The sequence below is a fragment of the Lepus europaeus genome, chromosome 8, assembly GCF_033115175.1.
Source record: "Lepus europaeus isolate LE1 chromosome 8, mLepTim1.pri, whole genome shotgun sequence".
Taxonomy (NCBI): Eukaryota; Metazoa; Chordata; class Mammalia; order Lagomorpha; family Leporidae; genus Lepus; species Lepus europaeus.
This window is the reverse complement of record NC_084834.1, coordinates 75,025,661-75,039,129: the sequence shown is the minus strand read 5'-3', so window position 1 is coordinate 75,039,129 and position 13,469 is coordinate 75,025,661. Positions and strand designations below refer to the sequence as shown.

The 13,469-nt window shown below is 39.1% G+C and overlaps 1 protein-coding gene across 1 annotated transcript in view; it reads left to right on the top strand.

Moving 5' to 3' along the window:
• Positions 1-13,469, top strand: part of NFKB1 (nuclear factor kappa B subunit 1) — a 130,262-nt gene that overhangs the window by 33,779 nt on the left and 83,014 nt on the right. The window contains 3 exon segments of the mRNA XM_062199816.1: positions 2,268-2,343; positions 6,706-6,746; positions 11,322-11,420. Coding sequence (XP_062055800.1) covers positions 2,268-2,343; positions 6,706-6,746; positions 11,322-11,420 — 216 coding nt within the window.

The window sequence follows — 13,469 nt, the reverse complement described above, 5'->3', positions numbered from 1 at the left end:
TAGTTTGCAAATAAGGAGAAGAGGACAAGTTGTAATATTGGCTATTAAAAATACTAATAGTTTATTGAGCTATGAGTTTAATTCTGTGAAAATACATTATATGCCCACTCTATTGCTGCCGTACAGATTATCACCAACTTGTGACTGTAAACAACACAAGCTTATTCTGATAAATTGTGGAGATTAGAATTCTAAAATCAAAGTGTTGACTGGGCTGCATTCCTACTGGAGGCTTTCCCTTGCATTTCTGTGCTTCTCAAGCAGATGTGGGAACCCCTTTTCTGCCAAGGGCCATTTAGATAGTTATAAAATTGTTCTCAGGACATAAAAATTTATCAACAAAATTAGCCTGCTTTAGGTTTACTGAATTTGAAGTCCTGTCTGTGGTTGCCTTGACAAGGCCAGAACAAATGGTTTCACGGGCATTGTATGGCCCTTGGGTGGCACGTTCCCGACCCCTGATTAGGAGGCTGCCTGCATTCCTTGGCCTGTGAACCCTCCATCACTCCAACCTCTTGATTCAGTTGTCACACCTCCTTCATCACATACACATTGACCTCCTGATTCCTTTTGTCCAGCCCACTCGGATAATCCAGAATAGTCTCAGAATAACATTCTTTTTTTAAATATTTATTTTTTTAAAAAATATATTTATTTGAAAGAATTAAATAGAGAAGGAGAGGCAGAAGAGAGAGAGAGAGAGAGAGAGAGAGAGAGATTTTCCATCCTCTCTCTCTTCACTTTCCAATTGGCTCAACAGCCAGAGCTGCGCCTATCCAAAGCCAGGAGCCAGGAGTTTCTCCAGGTCTCCCACGGGGCTACAGATGCCCAAGGACTTGGGCCATCTTCTACTGCTTTCCCAGGCCATAGGAGAGAGCTGGAAGTGGAGCAGCCGGGACTTGCACTGGTGCTCATATGGGAGCCAGCACTGCAGGTGGTGGCTTTACCTGCTACATCACAGCCTCAGCCCCAGAATAACGTTCTTACCTGACTAACATGTGCTGAGTCTCTTTTGCTCTATAAAGCAGCATTCACAGGTTCTGAGGGTTAGGATGTGGACATCTTTGGGAAGTCCATTTTTCTAAATTATGGATCTTTTGCACTGCACTAGAAAAATAAAGGTTTAAAAATTAAATTAAAAACAGTGAGCTCAGGGGCCAGTGCTATGGCGTAGCAAGTAAAGCTGCCGCCTGCAGTACTGGCATCCCCTGGGCCCCTGCACCCATGTGGGACACCGAGAAGCTCCTGGCTTCAGATCAATGCAGCTCTGGCTGTTGTGGTCATTTGGGAGGTGAACCAGCAGATGGAAAACCCCTCTTTCTGCCTCTGCCTCTGCCTCTCTGTAACTCTGTCTTTCAAATAAATAACTAAGTCTTTAAAAAAAAAAAGTGAGCTCAGTTATCTACTCCTTGGACTGTAAATTATATTTTCATTTATTCTGTAAATTGTTACAGAGCTAGTATCTATAATTCTTTGAGGCCTTGTGTGGCTAGATTTGAGAGGTGTTTACCATCATGAAAGATACATAGATTTCTAGGGCTGTATGCCTATTTTGTGTTTCTAAGAAAATACAAGCTTCAAATATTCATTCAAGAAATATTTATTAAGTACCTCGCTCTGTGATAAGCATGCACTTGGTCCTCAAGATATACTGGTAGGCAAGTTGCACCAAGTCCTTGTCTCTGGTGACTTCACAGCTAAGCTCTTCTCTCCTTCCTCCTCCCCTCGTTTTTTTCTTCTCATCCTCCCTCTCCTCCTCCTTCAGATTTTTTTTTAAACTATTTGAAAGAGAAAGTCGCACACACACACACACACACAGATCCATCTACTGGTTTACTCCCCAAATGGCTACAACAGCTATTGCTGGGCCAACCTGAAGCCAGCAGCCAGGAATTCCATCTGGGTCTCCCACGTGGCTGGCGGGAACTCAGGTACTTGAGCCAGCATCGGCTTCGTTCTAGGCATATTAGTAGGGAGTGGGATCAAAGGTGCAGAATAGCCAGGACTGGTACTCTGACATGTGGCAAAGGCATCTCAAATCATGGCTTAACCTACTGTGTTATAACACCCGTCCCTAAGCTGTTTCTTCTTCTATCTCTTTGTTACGTGAACATAGTCCAACCTTATATAAAGTTCCATTCATATATAAACTTATGTCTCATGAAAGTATTTTGGAATCTTGATTGCGGATGTTTTCAGGTTGTTGGGTTTAGCTCTCATTCTTGTTTCAGGAGTGTCACCTTAGTTCTGAACTTTGTTTTCTGCAGATGTTTCATTTGGACACTTTGAATCCTTCACTGTTTGGTACTGAATTATTTCAACCTGGGATGCCACCACCAACAGGTAAAGAAAACTCATCCTTGTTTCCCTGTTGTTTTCGTTTCATGTTTATTTTTTTAATTGAGCCTTTTCTCATAGTCTCTTGGAAATTCAGGGATGTACATGGAAAGGAAGTGGTGGTGAATGCTTTAGAGACCAGTCTTTCCATGTCCTTTGTTGAAATGTGAAATGTGTTTACACAGAAATCCTTCCCTTCACCTACCCACGTGCAGCACCCTGTGGTTGCTAATATCTGCTAGAATAGCTCAGAAGAAATTTCTCTATTGAATGAAAGGATTTTCCTTTTCTCCCAGTCATCTTATCTCTCACTTCTTTTTGACTCTGCTGTGTCCCAGCGTCACATGAGGCAGTCTCCACTGCTCTGTTCTCTTCCAGAAGCATTTGTCTGAAGAGCTGCTTGCTGGCCAATATGCCCGGCATAGGAAAATGAAGTATACCAACATGAAAACCATTGCAGTAGAAAAATTATCTTAGCTTTTAGCTTTATATTCTTTTTTAAAGGTTTATTTATTTAAAAGAGTTACAGAGAGAGAGAGAGAGAGAGAGAGAGAGAGAGAGAGAGAGAGACGAGATAGGCACAGAGAGAGAGAGATCTTCCATACTCCTGATCACTCTCCAGATGGCCTTAATGGCTGGGTATGGGCCAGACCACAGCTAGGAACCTGGAACTTCATCTGAGTCTCCCTGAGTGGCAGGGACCCAAGCACTTGGGCCGTCTTCTGCTGCTTTCCCAGGTGCATAAGCAGGGATCTGGATCGGAAGTAGAGCAACTGGGACTTGAACTGGTGCTCATAATGGGATGCCAGCATTGCAGGCAGCAGCTTAACCTATTGCGCCACGATGCTAACCCCTTAGCTTTCTATTCTGACCAGTTGGATATAAGTCACAATAATAATCCTCCCTTCTCATGTAACTATTGGCTATCTTCATTCACGAACTGTTTAATCTCGCATGAGTGATTAGAAAATCCAGTCTCTTTTTTATTTGTTGATTGTATGTAAGCTTAGTATGATGGCTATTTTCATGTCCTTTCCACTCGTTACATCGTGGATGGACTTAACAGGTGTTCAAAAGCAGTGTGCGTGCATTATGAAGGTTGTGTGGAGAGCAGAATGGTAATCACAGAAGTGAACTTCAGATGTTTTATTTACCATGGCCTTGTTTTCCTTGAGACTTTATCCAACTTACATCATTCTCATGTATAATTTTTATGATTACGCTGGTTCTTACTTTCCATCGTTTAGATGAGATTGTTTTTCTACATTTATGTCGTTAGGAGTTTTTAGGAGGGGAAAATGCATATATACGTCATCCTTAGCTAGGATAAGTTACACTACACTGGCCTTTCTCTTTTTACCCTGAAAAACATTTTTAAGGCCATTGTATCTGAGGTGTTGCGAAACCATGTCCAATTTGAACTCTAAATCAGCTACTTGTGAACAAATAAATACTGTGGTAGTGTATGTGTTTCCTGAGAATTTTTTTATTCTGAGGTTCAAAGTATTTTATGTCATATTAATATTTTATTGAAAATATAAGAATTTGGTTCTACCATCAGGAAATGTACATATTTCCATTTAATGCCATGTGAATTCCAAACAATATCCTGAGGCAGACTGTTTTTTTAGTGTTATTTTTTCCTTAGGTTTATGGGTATAGAAATAAGATGATTAAAAGAACCATCTAAGTAAATATTTTGTGGTCAGGGTTTCATTTTTTAAAAAATTCTTGTACTATAGTGTTAGAAAAACTTTTGAAATTATACCTGTAATCTTATTTTCCAGTTTTTATTACCCTGTTATTTTTTTCAGAATTTTTAATATAAAGGACTAATATAATAATATAAAGGATTTCATGCCTTTCATAGGTTTAATTCTCCCTCCCCTCTTTCTCCCTTATTCTCCTTCCTCCTTATCCATTTGTTTAAGGAAGGTTTTATTTCAGTTTTATATGAATAGAGGTGTTATCTAAACCAGTACTAACTTGTAATTTTTGTATAGATTTTTTTTTAATCTTATAGATTTTTTTTTAAAGAAAGCAGGAAGCTTACTTTTTAGTTTGCTACTATTTGAGAGGCAGAGACACAGGAGCAGAGACAGAGAAACAGAGCTCGCGTGCATGGGTTCCCTCTCATCTACTGGTTCACTCCTTAAATGCCTGCAATGGCCACAACCAGGCCAGGGCCAAAGCCAGGAGCTGGGAGCCTAATGCAAGTCTCCCGCGTGGGTGGCAAGAACCTTTGTACTTGAGCCATCCCACTGCCTCCCATGATCCGCAATAGCAGGAAACTGGAGTTTTAGAAAGGTAGTAACCCAGGCACTCTGATATGGGCCGTGAGCATCTTAACTGGTGTTTTAACCTAACGAGGCCAAATGCTCACTCCTTGTAGAGTTCTTGAAATCTAAGACTACTAGTAGACCTACCACTTGTTGAAAACTCTAGAAGAGACGGTACAACTCTTAAGTTTATAATGTTGTGCTGTAATTAAAATTTCTCTGCACAGTGGGATGTCATGGCACCGAAATGTGGCTTGGAGAAAGTTGGCCTTAAAGCAAATGCATGCATATCAAATCTAATTTTCTAGTGGATTAACTCGTGAATGTGTTTGCTGAAAGAGAAAAATGACCCTATTTCACATGGAACTTCACATATTTAAAGGAAACTAAATCCTACAAGAAAAATAATGGCAAAACCACAAGTATTTTTAGAAGAGTTAACAAGAAGTAAGACTTGAAGTTAAATGTAAACATGCTCCAACTCCCTTGTTTTCCATGACATCATCACAATGATGGGTTCCTAAGGGGGCCTGTCTTCTTGATACAGTGACCCTGTAGCATTCTAGAGGAAATGCTTATTTAGTTGTTTCATTGTCATACAGACTGCATGTTGGTACTATGAAAATATTTCCAGTTTCACTAACCCAAATTCTAGTCTTTTTTTTTTAATTTTGTATTTGTAATTATTTTTCTAAAAATACTTCACAATGTCCAGCACTGAATTTCATACACATAAAAGAAGAGAGTTCACTATATCAGGACATTGGTCAGTGCTTTTCCATAGTTTCCTTTCTTGTGTGTCTCACTTCAAATGCAATCAATCATTTTTCAACTGACTTCCTTGTAACTTTTCTTGAATAATAACAGGAAATAATTATATCTTTGTTTCCTATAGTTCTCTAGCCTTATCCTGATTCATCATAATACTGAAAAGATAAAAATAAATTCTCTTCTAAGTTACAGTTTAATTTCAACTTGAAGATTTATCTCATCTTGACCAATTTGTTTATCCAAAATAACAGATCTTGAGCTTCTAGCTGAAAGACAGTGAAGATTAAATGGACACAGAAGCATTCTTCTAGGATATATTTATTACCAAGCATCTTAATTTACATTCAGAAAAAGAGATTGACCAAGTGCTTGTATTTACTGCGGAGCTAAAGGTTATTGTTCTGTTGACATAAACAACTGAGGAGCTTAGGCACTTTGTCATATGGAACAAATTTATGTATTTGCTGTCAAATATTCTGATTTTCCTTTGAATTTTCAATATAGATATACTTGGGAGTATAGATTAAGCCTAGTTTTCTCAGTTTTTTTGTTGATTATTTGGTATGCATTGATCCAGTTAAATTACTTTTAGAATTGTATGTAACATTATGTTGAGAGGATAATATTAAAAATTTTTCTGTAAACATTGTTATGGATTAAGAAGTAAAATTCACCAATCTGGTAGACCAAATAGAATTGAGGAGGCGAGGTGGAACAAATGAACCAGTCAAGGAGTGATGGCAACGTTTAGGGCTTTGGGTCAGAGAAAGGAACAGAAAGTGGAAGGGATAGCAGGTAGGCTGAGATCATCATCCGTGTATTTCACACATGAAGGTTGCTAGCTCAGTTTCTTTTCTTTCACATGAAATATATTCTCTTTGAGGAGTAAAAGTGAGTATCCAGTGATGTGAAGGCAAAAGAAAATGTCCTAGTTGCAGGAAGTGGTTGCTGCTTGCAGTCCGTGTTTGTGTCAAAGTGTTTTGTTGGAGCCCAGCTCCTGAAGGCTGTGGACATCTTAATCTTTGCCAGCCATCATGCCTTTTGTCGGGTTGGGCAGTGTGCCATCACCATTCAACAAACGTCTGTTGATGGTGGTTCTCTAGAACCGTAAAACTGTTGTCTAAAAAAGGACAGATTCAACATTTCCAGTGAGAATAAGAAATGGTATCCCGGTGGAATTAGCTTTAAAAATTGATTTGAAATCTCTACTTAAAAACAGTTTCAGTTTTGAATTTGCTTTACATTTTATCTCAACTTTGAGAAGCCTCACAGTTTGTTTTGGTTTCTATTTGTTGTTTTTTGTTTTTTGTTTTTTTAGCAGATGGCCCATTCCTTCAAATATTAGAGCAACCTAAACAGGTAAGAAGACTAAAGGGGTGGGATTTTACTTTAAACGTTAGATCCTTATGTCTGATACTAAGATCCCAAGCCTTGAAAAATAGTAAATGAATTTTAAAAGGAAGATCAACCACTTGCCAGTTAAGTAAAAACTTTGTCTATATTTCTTTTCATCATTTTTCATACTGTTTTGAGCTTCAGTACTTAGTTCGATAAAATTCTAATCATAAACCCTTGGCATTCTGCTATCTCTACCATCTTAGCTAACCAGCCTCTCCCAGGAAAGGTGTAGATTGTTCCATTTATTTTCATTTATAAGGAAATATATTTGCAGTGCACATATACTAAGTTGCATCCATCATTCATGTCCTCAGACTTGTAGTACTTCTTAGCCTTCCTCCTTACTTTAGTAGTTCCAACCTTGACTGTTGTGTCTTTGGAACATGGAACTCAAGGTAAGAAATACCAGTGGGACGTAAAGCATTTGACTGGACTGTGGAGTTCTCTTCCTTCCGGTGTTAGCTTTGGACTCAGCCTCTTTGAATCAAGAGAGGAACATTTTATCTTTTCAGGCTTTTAGTCTTAGCATTAGATTCTGGAGAGATAGCTCAGAATGGACAGGGGTGCCTTACCATGTTGCAAATCTGTGGATAATTACTTACTGGAAATTGATGGGACCAGTGCTGTGAAAGAGAAGGGAAGAGAATCTTTAATATCCACCTATGGGAGGATTCAGTTAGTAGGGGATAGAAGTAATGGTATCGTCCCCTACAGAGTGAGGACAGAGTCACTAAATCTCTGAATGGGTGTGCTTATCATGTTCGTGTGAGACCGAGGATGCACACACCTGTCTCTTGAGACTGCAATTCCTTTCTTAAGTGCTCTTTTCCTATTCAGGTGAGTGAGTATATAACAGTTCCACGCTTTGTAACATTGAACACAAGTCAAGAACTTAAATAAAGCAAACACAGCATTATGGCTTTCATAATCACAACATTTTATATATATATATATATATATATATATATATATAAAAGATTTGGTCAGCGTGTAAAGTATGTAAATGTCTTAATGCTCACCAGAGGCCAAAATTAGATGCATATTTTTGATGTGGGGATAGGAATTCCACTTGAGCCTTTGGGGCATTGTCGTCATTCCTCGTAAGTGGCACATCCTGACTCTACACATTGCCGTGAAAAATTGCCTTTGTTTCCCCCTGTAGTGGTGATTTCTTGCAGGGCACTGATTCCCTAAAAGACCCTCCCATGGAATTTTATCCCCTGAGATTCTACGTAGAATTCTACATCTGGCATTCTGAAAAATTTCCTAGCTTGTAAGATCTGGGTAATCCATTAATCAAATAAAATGCATTTATCTACATACCAAAGTATATTTTCAAATACATGTTTTCATGAACATATCACTATAATTAGAATATTTTAAATTTTTTAGTGTTTATTTGAGAAATGGAGAGAAACAGATGGGGGAGAAAGAGAGAGAAAGCAAGAGAACACAATTCATTCCCTGAATGCCCACCCCAGGGTGAGGATAGGTGTTACCAGGAGCCAGGAACTCAATACAGGTCTCCCACATGGGTAGCAGGTAACCAACTATCTGACCCATTACCTGCTGCCTCCCAGGGCATTAACAAGAATCTGGAATTAGGAGCAGAGCAGAGATTCAAACCCAAGCTCACTGTTACGGGATGTGGTTGTCCAAAGCAGTGCTTTAACATCTACACTAAATGCCTGCTTCTATAATAAGAATGTTAACAGGCAATTCATTATTATAGGCCTTCACTTACAAGGAAAAATTGACTTGTAGGGCTTATGTAGTCCCAAAATTAAAATTTACTTGAAGGGTTAATGTAAAATTTTAATTTATTATCTGTGGAAAAGTGTAAGCCAAATTGATGTAATTTTGATGCCTGACTTCAGTGAAAGTAGAAGGGCTATGTTTAAGTCAGCCTTTCTGACTTAAGGCCTTGCCTTTGAGGTTGAATACTCATTTGAAGCAAATGGAGTTACGGAGATGAATGGTTGTGGATTGGCAAACCTGTAATCTCAGAAATTTAGAATCAGAAACACATTCACGTATGCACTTGATGAAATCTTACCTTACCGGAAAATGAATTATAAATTTTCAATCTCGGGTTAAAAATGTCTTTACAAAGAACTTTAGATACTCCTAGGCAACCATGAGTAGTACCTATTAAGTGTTTTCAAACCATAAGCATGCTATTAAGGCATGACTATTTGTGTATGTTCTGTTTGACACCATTCTCAGTAAGATACAAAAACATTATGTGTATATAGTTTTCCAGAAATATCAAAGGAGTTTTAAATTAGAAAAATGTTCTTTTTTCCTTTGGGCCTCTTTGCCACGGGTATTCCCCAACTCTGAGGGAGATGGCTCATCGCACAGAGACCACTGATCTGTATGATATCCAGCTTTTTTGAGTGTTATTCAGTGTTAGTTACCTAGTACTGCTTATAGACTGAAATTGTGTTTAAACTGATTATCAGCCAAGTATAAATATTTTTATGATTAGTCAGTTTTGGAGCCTAATTGTTGCATATTCTGTTTGTTTTTTCATGCCTTTAGAAATTTCAGTCAGTTATCAGAAATAAAGACCTTACTTATAAAAAGTATAAGGCTGAGTGTGTAGCTTGTTTTCTTTTAAAATTTATTTATTTGAAAGACAGAGAAAGATATCTTCTACTTGATTCTTTGCTCCCCAAACACCTGCAATAGGCAGGGTTGGGCTAGGCCAAAGCCAGGATCTTGGCACTCCATCTGGATCTCTCTTGTAGATTGCAGGAACCTGGTTCATGAACCATCATCTGCTGCCTCCCTGGGTGTGAAATAGCAGGAAGCTGCATTGGAAGTGGATATGGGACTCCATCCCAGGCACTCCAGTAGCAGATGTGGGCATCCCAAGAAGTAGCTTCACCTGCTGTGCCACAACACCTGCCCCTGCAGCTTATTTTACAATTTGAGTTTTGTAAGAAGTAAAACAGGAATTGTTGCTAAAAGTTCACCTCGGAAGGCTGCCCTGGTGTTTAGCTCTGGAACTTTTTGAGGCACTGTATGTAAGAGCTATCTCAAGTCTCTCTCTGATAAGTTGGTCAGACATTGCAGAGCTCCTGATGTGCCTTGAGGAACTCTCCCAGACCAGAAAATTTACTTCAGGCCTTACTTGCCCCAGGAAGTATATTTTAGGGCCAATCTTCTTTAGAAATCAGGAAGTCCTCAGAGAATGTAGGAACAGTTCCAGATGCTTCCAGAGATTTAAATGAGTTCAAAGTACCTGAACCGCTCAGAGACCACGAGACCCCACAAAGCATGAAGAAATGCCCTAAGGAGGGCGAAACTTTGACATCGGTCCATGAGCTTGGAACTGCTCACACCTTTGTGTTTACATGAGTGTGTGGGGTAGAAACCCCCCACCGACAAGCAGCATGTGGGGTGGGGGTACTCCTGGTGGTCTGATGGTCTAGCACTGTTTATGTGGAGTCATTCCCACAATAAAAATCAAGGAATACTGAGGATATCTCTTAGTGTAGATTAACTTAATTTTCTTTTCACCCAGAGTAAATTTGAGAGCAGGGAAAACCACCCAGCCAAGTGACTACTTAATAGACTACCAAACACTGCCAAAAAATTGGCATCATTGTAAAGTTGAGTCTTGCTGGAAATAGAATGAAAGCTCCCTTAATATGACAGTGAGGTCCATTTACATAACTGTCCTGGTTTTATTCTTTATATTCAAATATACCTAATCATAATTAAGGTAGCTTTATGAATCATAAAATGTTTAGAACTGAAGTAGACCTCAGAGAAGATGGTCTGGTATAATCTTCTTACTTGTACAGATGAGAACACATGGCATTTATATATTTATTGGTCTGTGGTTCACAAAGCAGAGCTTTCTAGCTAACCCTTCATCAATAAACTAAAAATTCCTGGGTTAGATACTATTTAAGGGGACTATCTGGTTTGTATTCATTTAGGTTGATTAGCATTCAAGCTTGAGCTTGCACATGTCAATTATCATAAAAACAAAAGTCTATCCTCTGAACTGTTGAGAGAAGCCCACCAGATAGACAGCCTAGCTGATATGTTCTGGAACACTGGTGCAGACATTTCTGTCTCCCTAAACTGACTGCAAATAGTAGATAAAAGAATTCCTTTAAATAAGAGTCAAAGAAGCATAACTTTTAATAACTTGGCTCAGTTCGTAGTTGGGTAGCAGCAATTGGAGATGAGGAAGCTGTGATTCCAACAAGCATAGCACATCAAGTCCAGAGGCTTTGCCTCTTCAGCAGTTTGCTGTCTGCATGTGCACAGCATGAGAGGTTCTGCCGGCTGAGGACCCTGGCCTTTCAACCATGTCTCAGTGCACAGATCACTCTCAATATCACCTTCATAAGGAGAGGATGGGAGAGTAACTCTCGGTTAGAGTCTCCTTCTTTCAAAGTCATGTTTTTCTTCTTTCATGCGGTATACGTAAGACCTAAAAGTTTGTATGTAACTATCACTGCAAGTTTCAGTAAGCGTGTATCAAACCTACTGGCTCTGTGTTTGCCTTTGCAGAGAGGATTTCGTTTCCGTTATGTGTGTGAAGGCCCATCCCATGGTGGACTTCCTGGCGCATCTAGTGAGAAGAACAAGAAGTCCTACCCTCAGGTCAAAGTAAGTGTGATATCCTTCCGTGTGAATTCTGAAAGATTGGCATTTCTAGGGCAAAGCCAAGGAATGCTTTAGGCTAATACCATTTGCTTTTGCCACTGAACTGAAGTATTCATGGGATTATTACAATTTTTATAGAATTCTATTTCTTTGCAGTGGGACTGACAGATTTTAAAACATTATTAATATTTCCATTAGTAAAAGTTTTCTCAACATTAGCTACCAAATGTTTACTTTTTCTTGATAATCTTAAAGGTTTTTAAAATTATGTATACTCTCAGAAGATTTAGTCTTTGAAAGAAATTCCTGATATCCAATGTTTAGAGACTTTGTGGGAGGAAAAGATGAAAAGATGACTGAGCATATGGATCACAGTCAACCCTCAGATCTGCAGGTCTCACGTTCAAGGTTTCAACAACTATAGATTGAAAATATTCAGGAAAAAATGTGTTTCTGCTGAACAATAACCTCTTTTTCTTGCCATTGTTCTCTAAACAGTACAGTATAACAACTATGTACATAGCATTTCTACCTTATTAGGTTTGATAGGTAATCTGGTGATGATTTAAATATATGAGAAGATGTACATACATTATAGGTAAATACTGCACCAGTGTATTTAAGGAACTTGAAAATCCAATGGATTTTGGTATCTACAGATTTTGGTGGAACCATGACTCTGAGGGACAACTGAATGTGGTATATTATTTGAAATCATGAATTCAGATCTAGACTGTGTTACTAGGTGTGTGCACTTCCAGTAGGTTTATCTGAGACTTCTAATGCATAAAATGCAGAAATATCAATAGTATGTATTCTGTAAGGTCTTTTAGAGATGAAATGGGAAAATGTGTGTAAGTGCTCCATAGAGAACATGGAAGTACCCTTGTCTTCTGCCTGAGCAGCTCCGTAGCCACGTGTATTGTTCCTGCTTGGAACAGATTGCTTCAGGCATGCCTTGGTCTGCTTGAGCGTACCTTTTACCATCCTTGAGGATTTTTTGTTTGTTGGTTTGTTTATTTTTTGATGTATCTTCCTCCATGTTAATTTGAGTTTTATATTTTCATAATCTAACTCCATGTTTGATAGACTGACCCATCATAGCATTGTGGGCGAACCAGTTAACAATTGCAATTTGATCATTTTGGAAAGTTTTCATTTGTTCAGTAAGTCAAGGCTTGGACCAGAGGTTGTCATCACAGCTCCCATGAGGTGTGTGTGCCTCTCAGTATATAAATATTTTGGCCTCAACCTTTTTGTGGTTTGTTTTTGTGAATAAGTAAAGCTCAGTGGAGCGACCCTCAGGAAAACTGTGAGGTAAGGAAATTGGTCTTTGGTCTTCCAGCCTCGCATTTTGTTTCTTCCTTTCCCTCACATCGCACTTTTTGGCCTAGGCCTTTCAAGATTTTTAAAGACCAAATACTATTTTGATGTCATTCTTTACCCTTCAAATGAAGTCCATCCATATTATGTAGTGAAGGTCTTACCAGTCATATTTGCCTTTTAATTTAGCCAGCTCTGGTTATGCAGTGAAAGCTGTTAAGGGCAATTAGGCAGGTGCATAAGATGTCTTTAGTCCACAGAAGCAGAGCACAGTCTTGGGGCCTCCAGTCCCTCAGAACCTGAATGAGAAAGGAGGAGCAGCAATCAAGAAGCACCAAAGGGTTACCAAGTGCTTGCCATTGGCTGCCTCTTGTAATCTCCATAACAACTCCAGTAGGTTGTCCAGAGTTGACCTGCCTTTCTTAGAGGCTAGGAGCTCTTTATTCTACAGCACCATTGGTGAGGAGCCTCTCACATTGAGTGTGTGCATCTATGCAGGGAGGTAAGGAGGCGAGACCTGGGCGGATGGTAGGGCATAAACTAAGGCACAGAGAACTACAGCAATGCCCAATCAGGGAAAGAGAGAGGGGCGATAGGGTGCTCAGGAGTCAGGGAGTCAGAGACAGCACCTGTCTTTTCAACACACATGTCTATGTGTCATATATACAAGAATTGTGTGTGTATTTACAAGGAGGATAATTGAAAGACAGTTGTCAGCATTGAACTGCT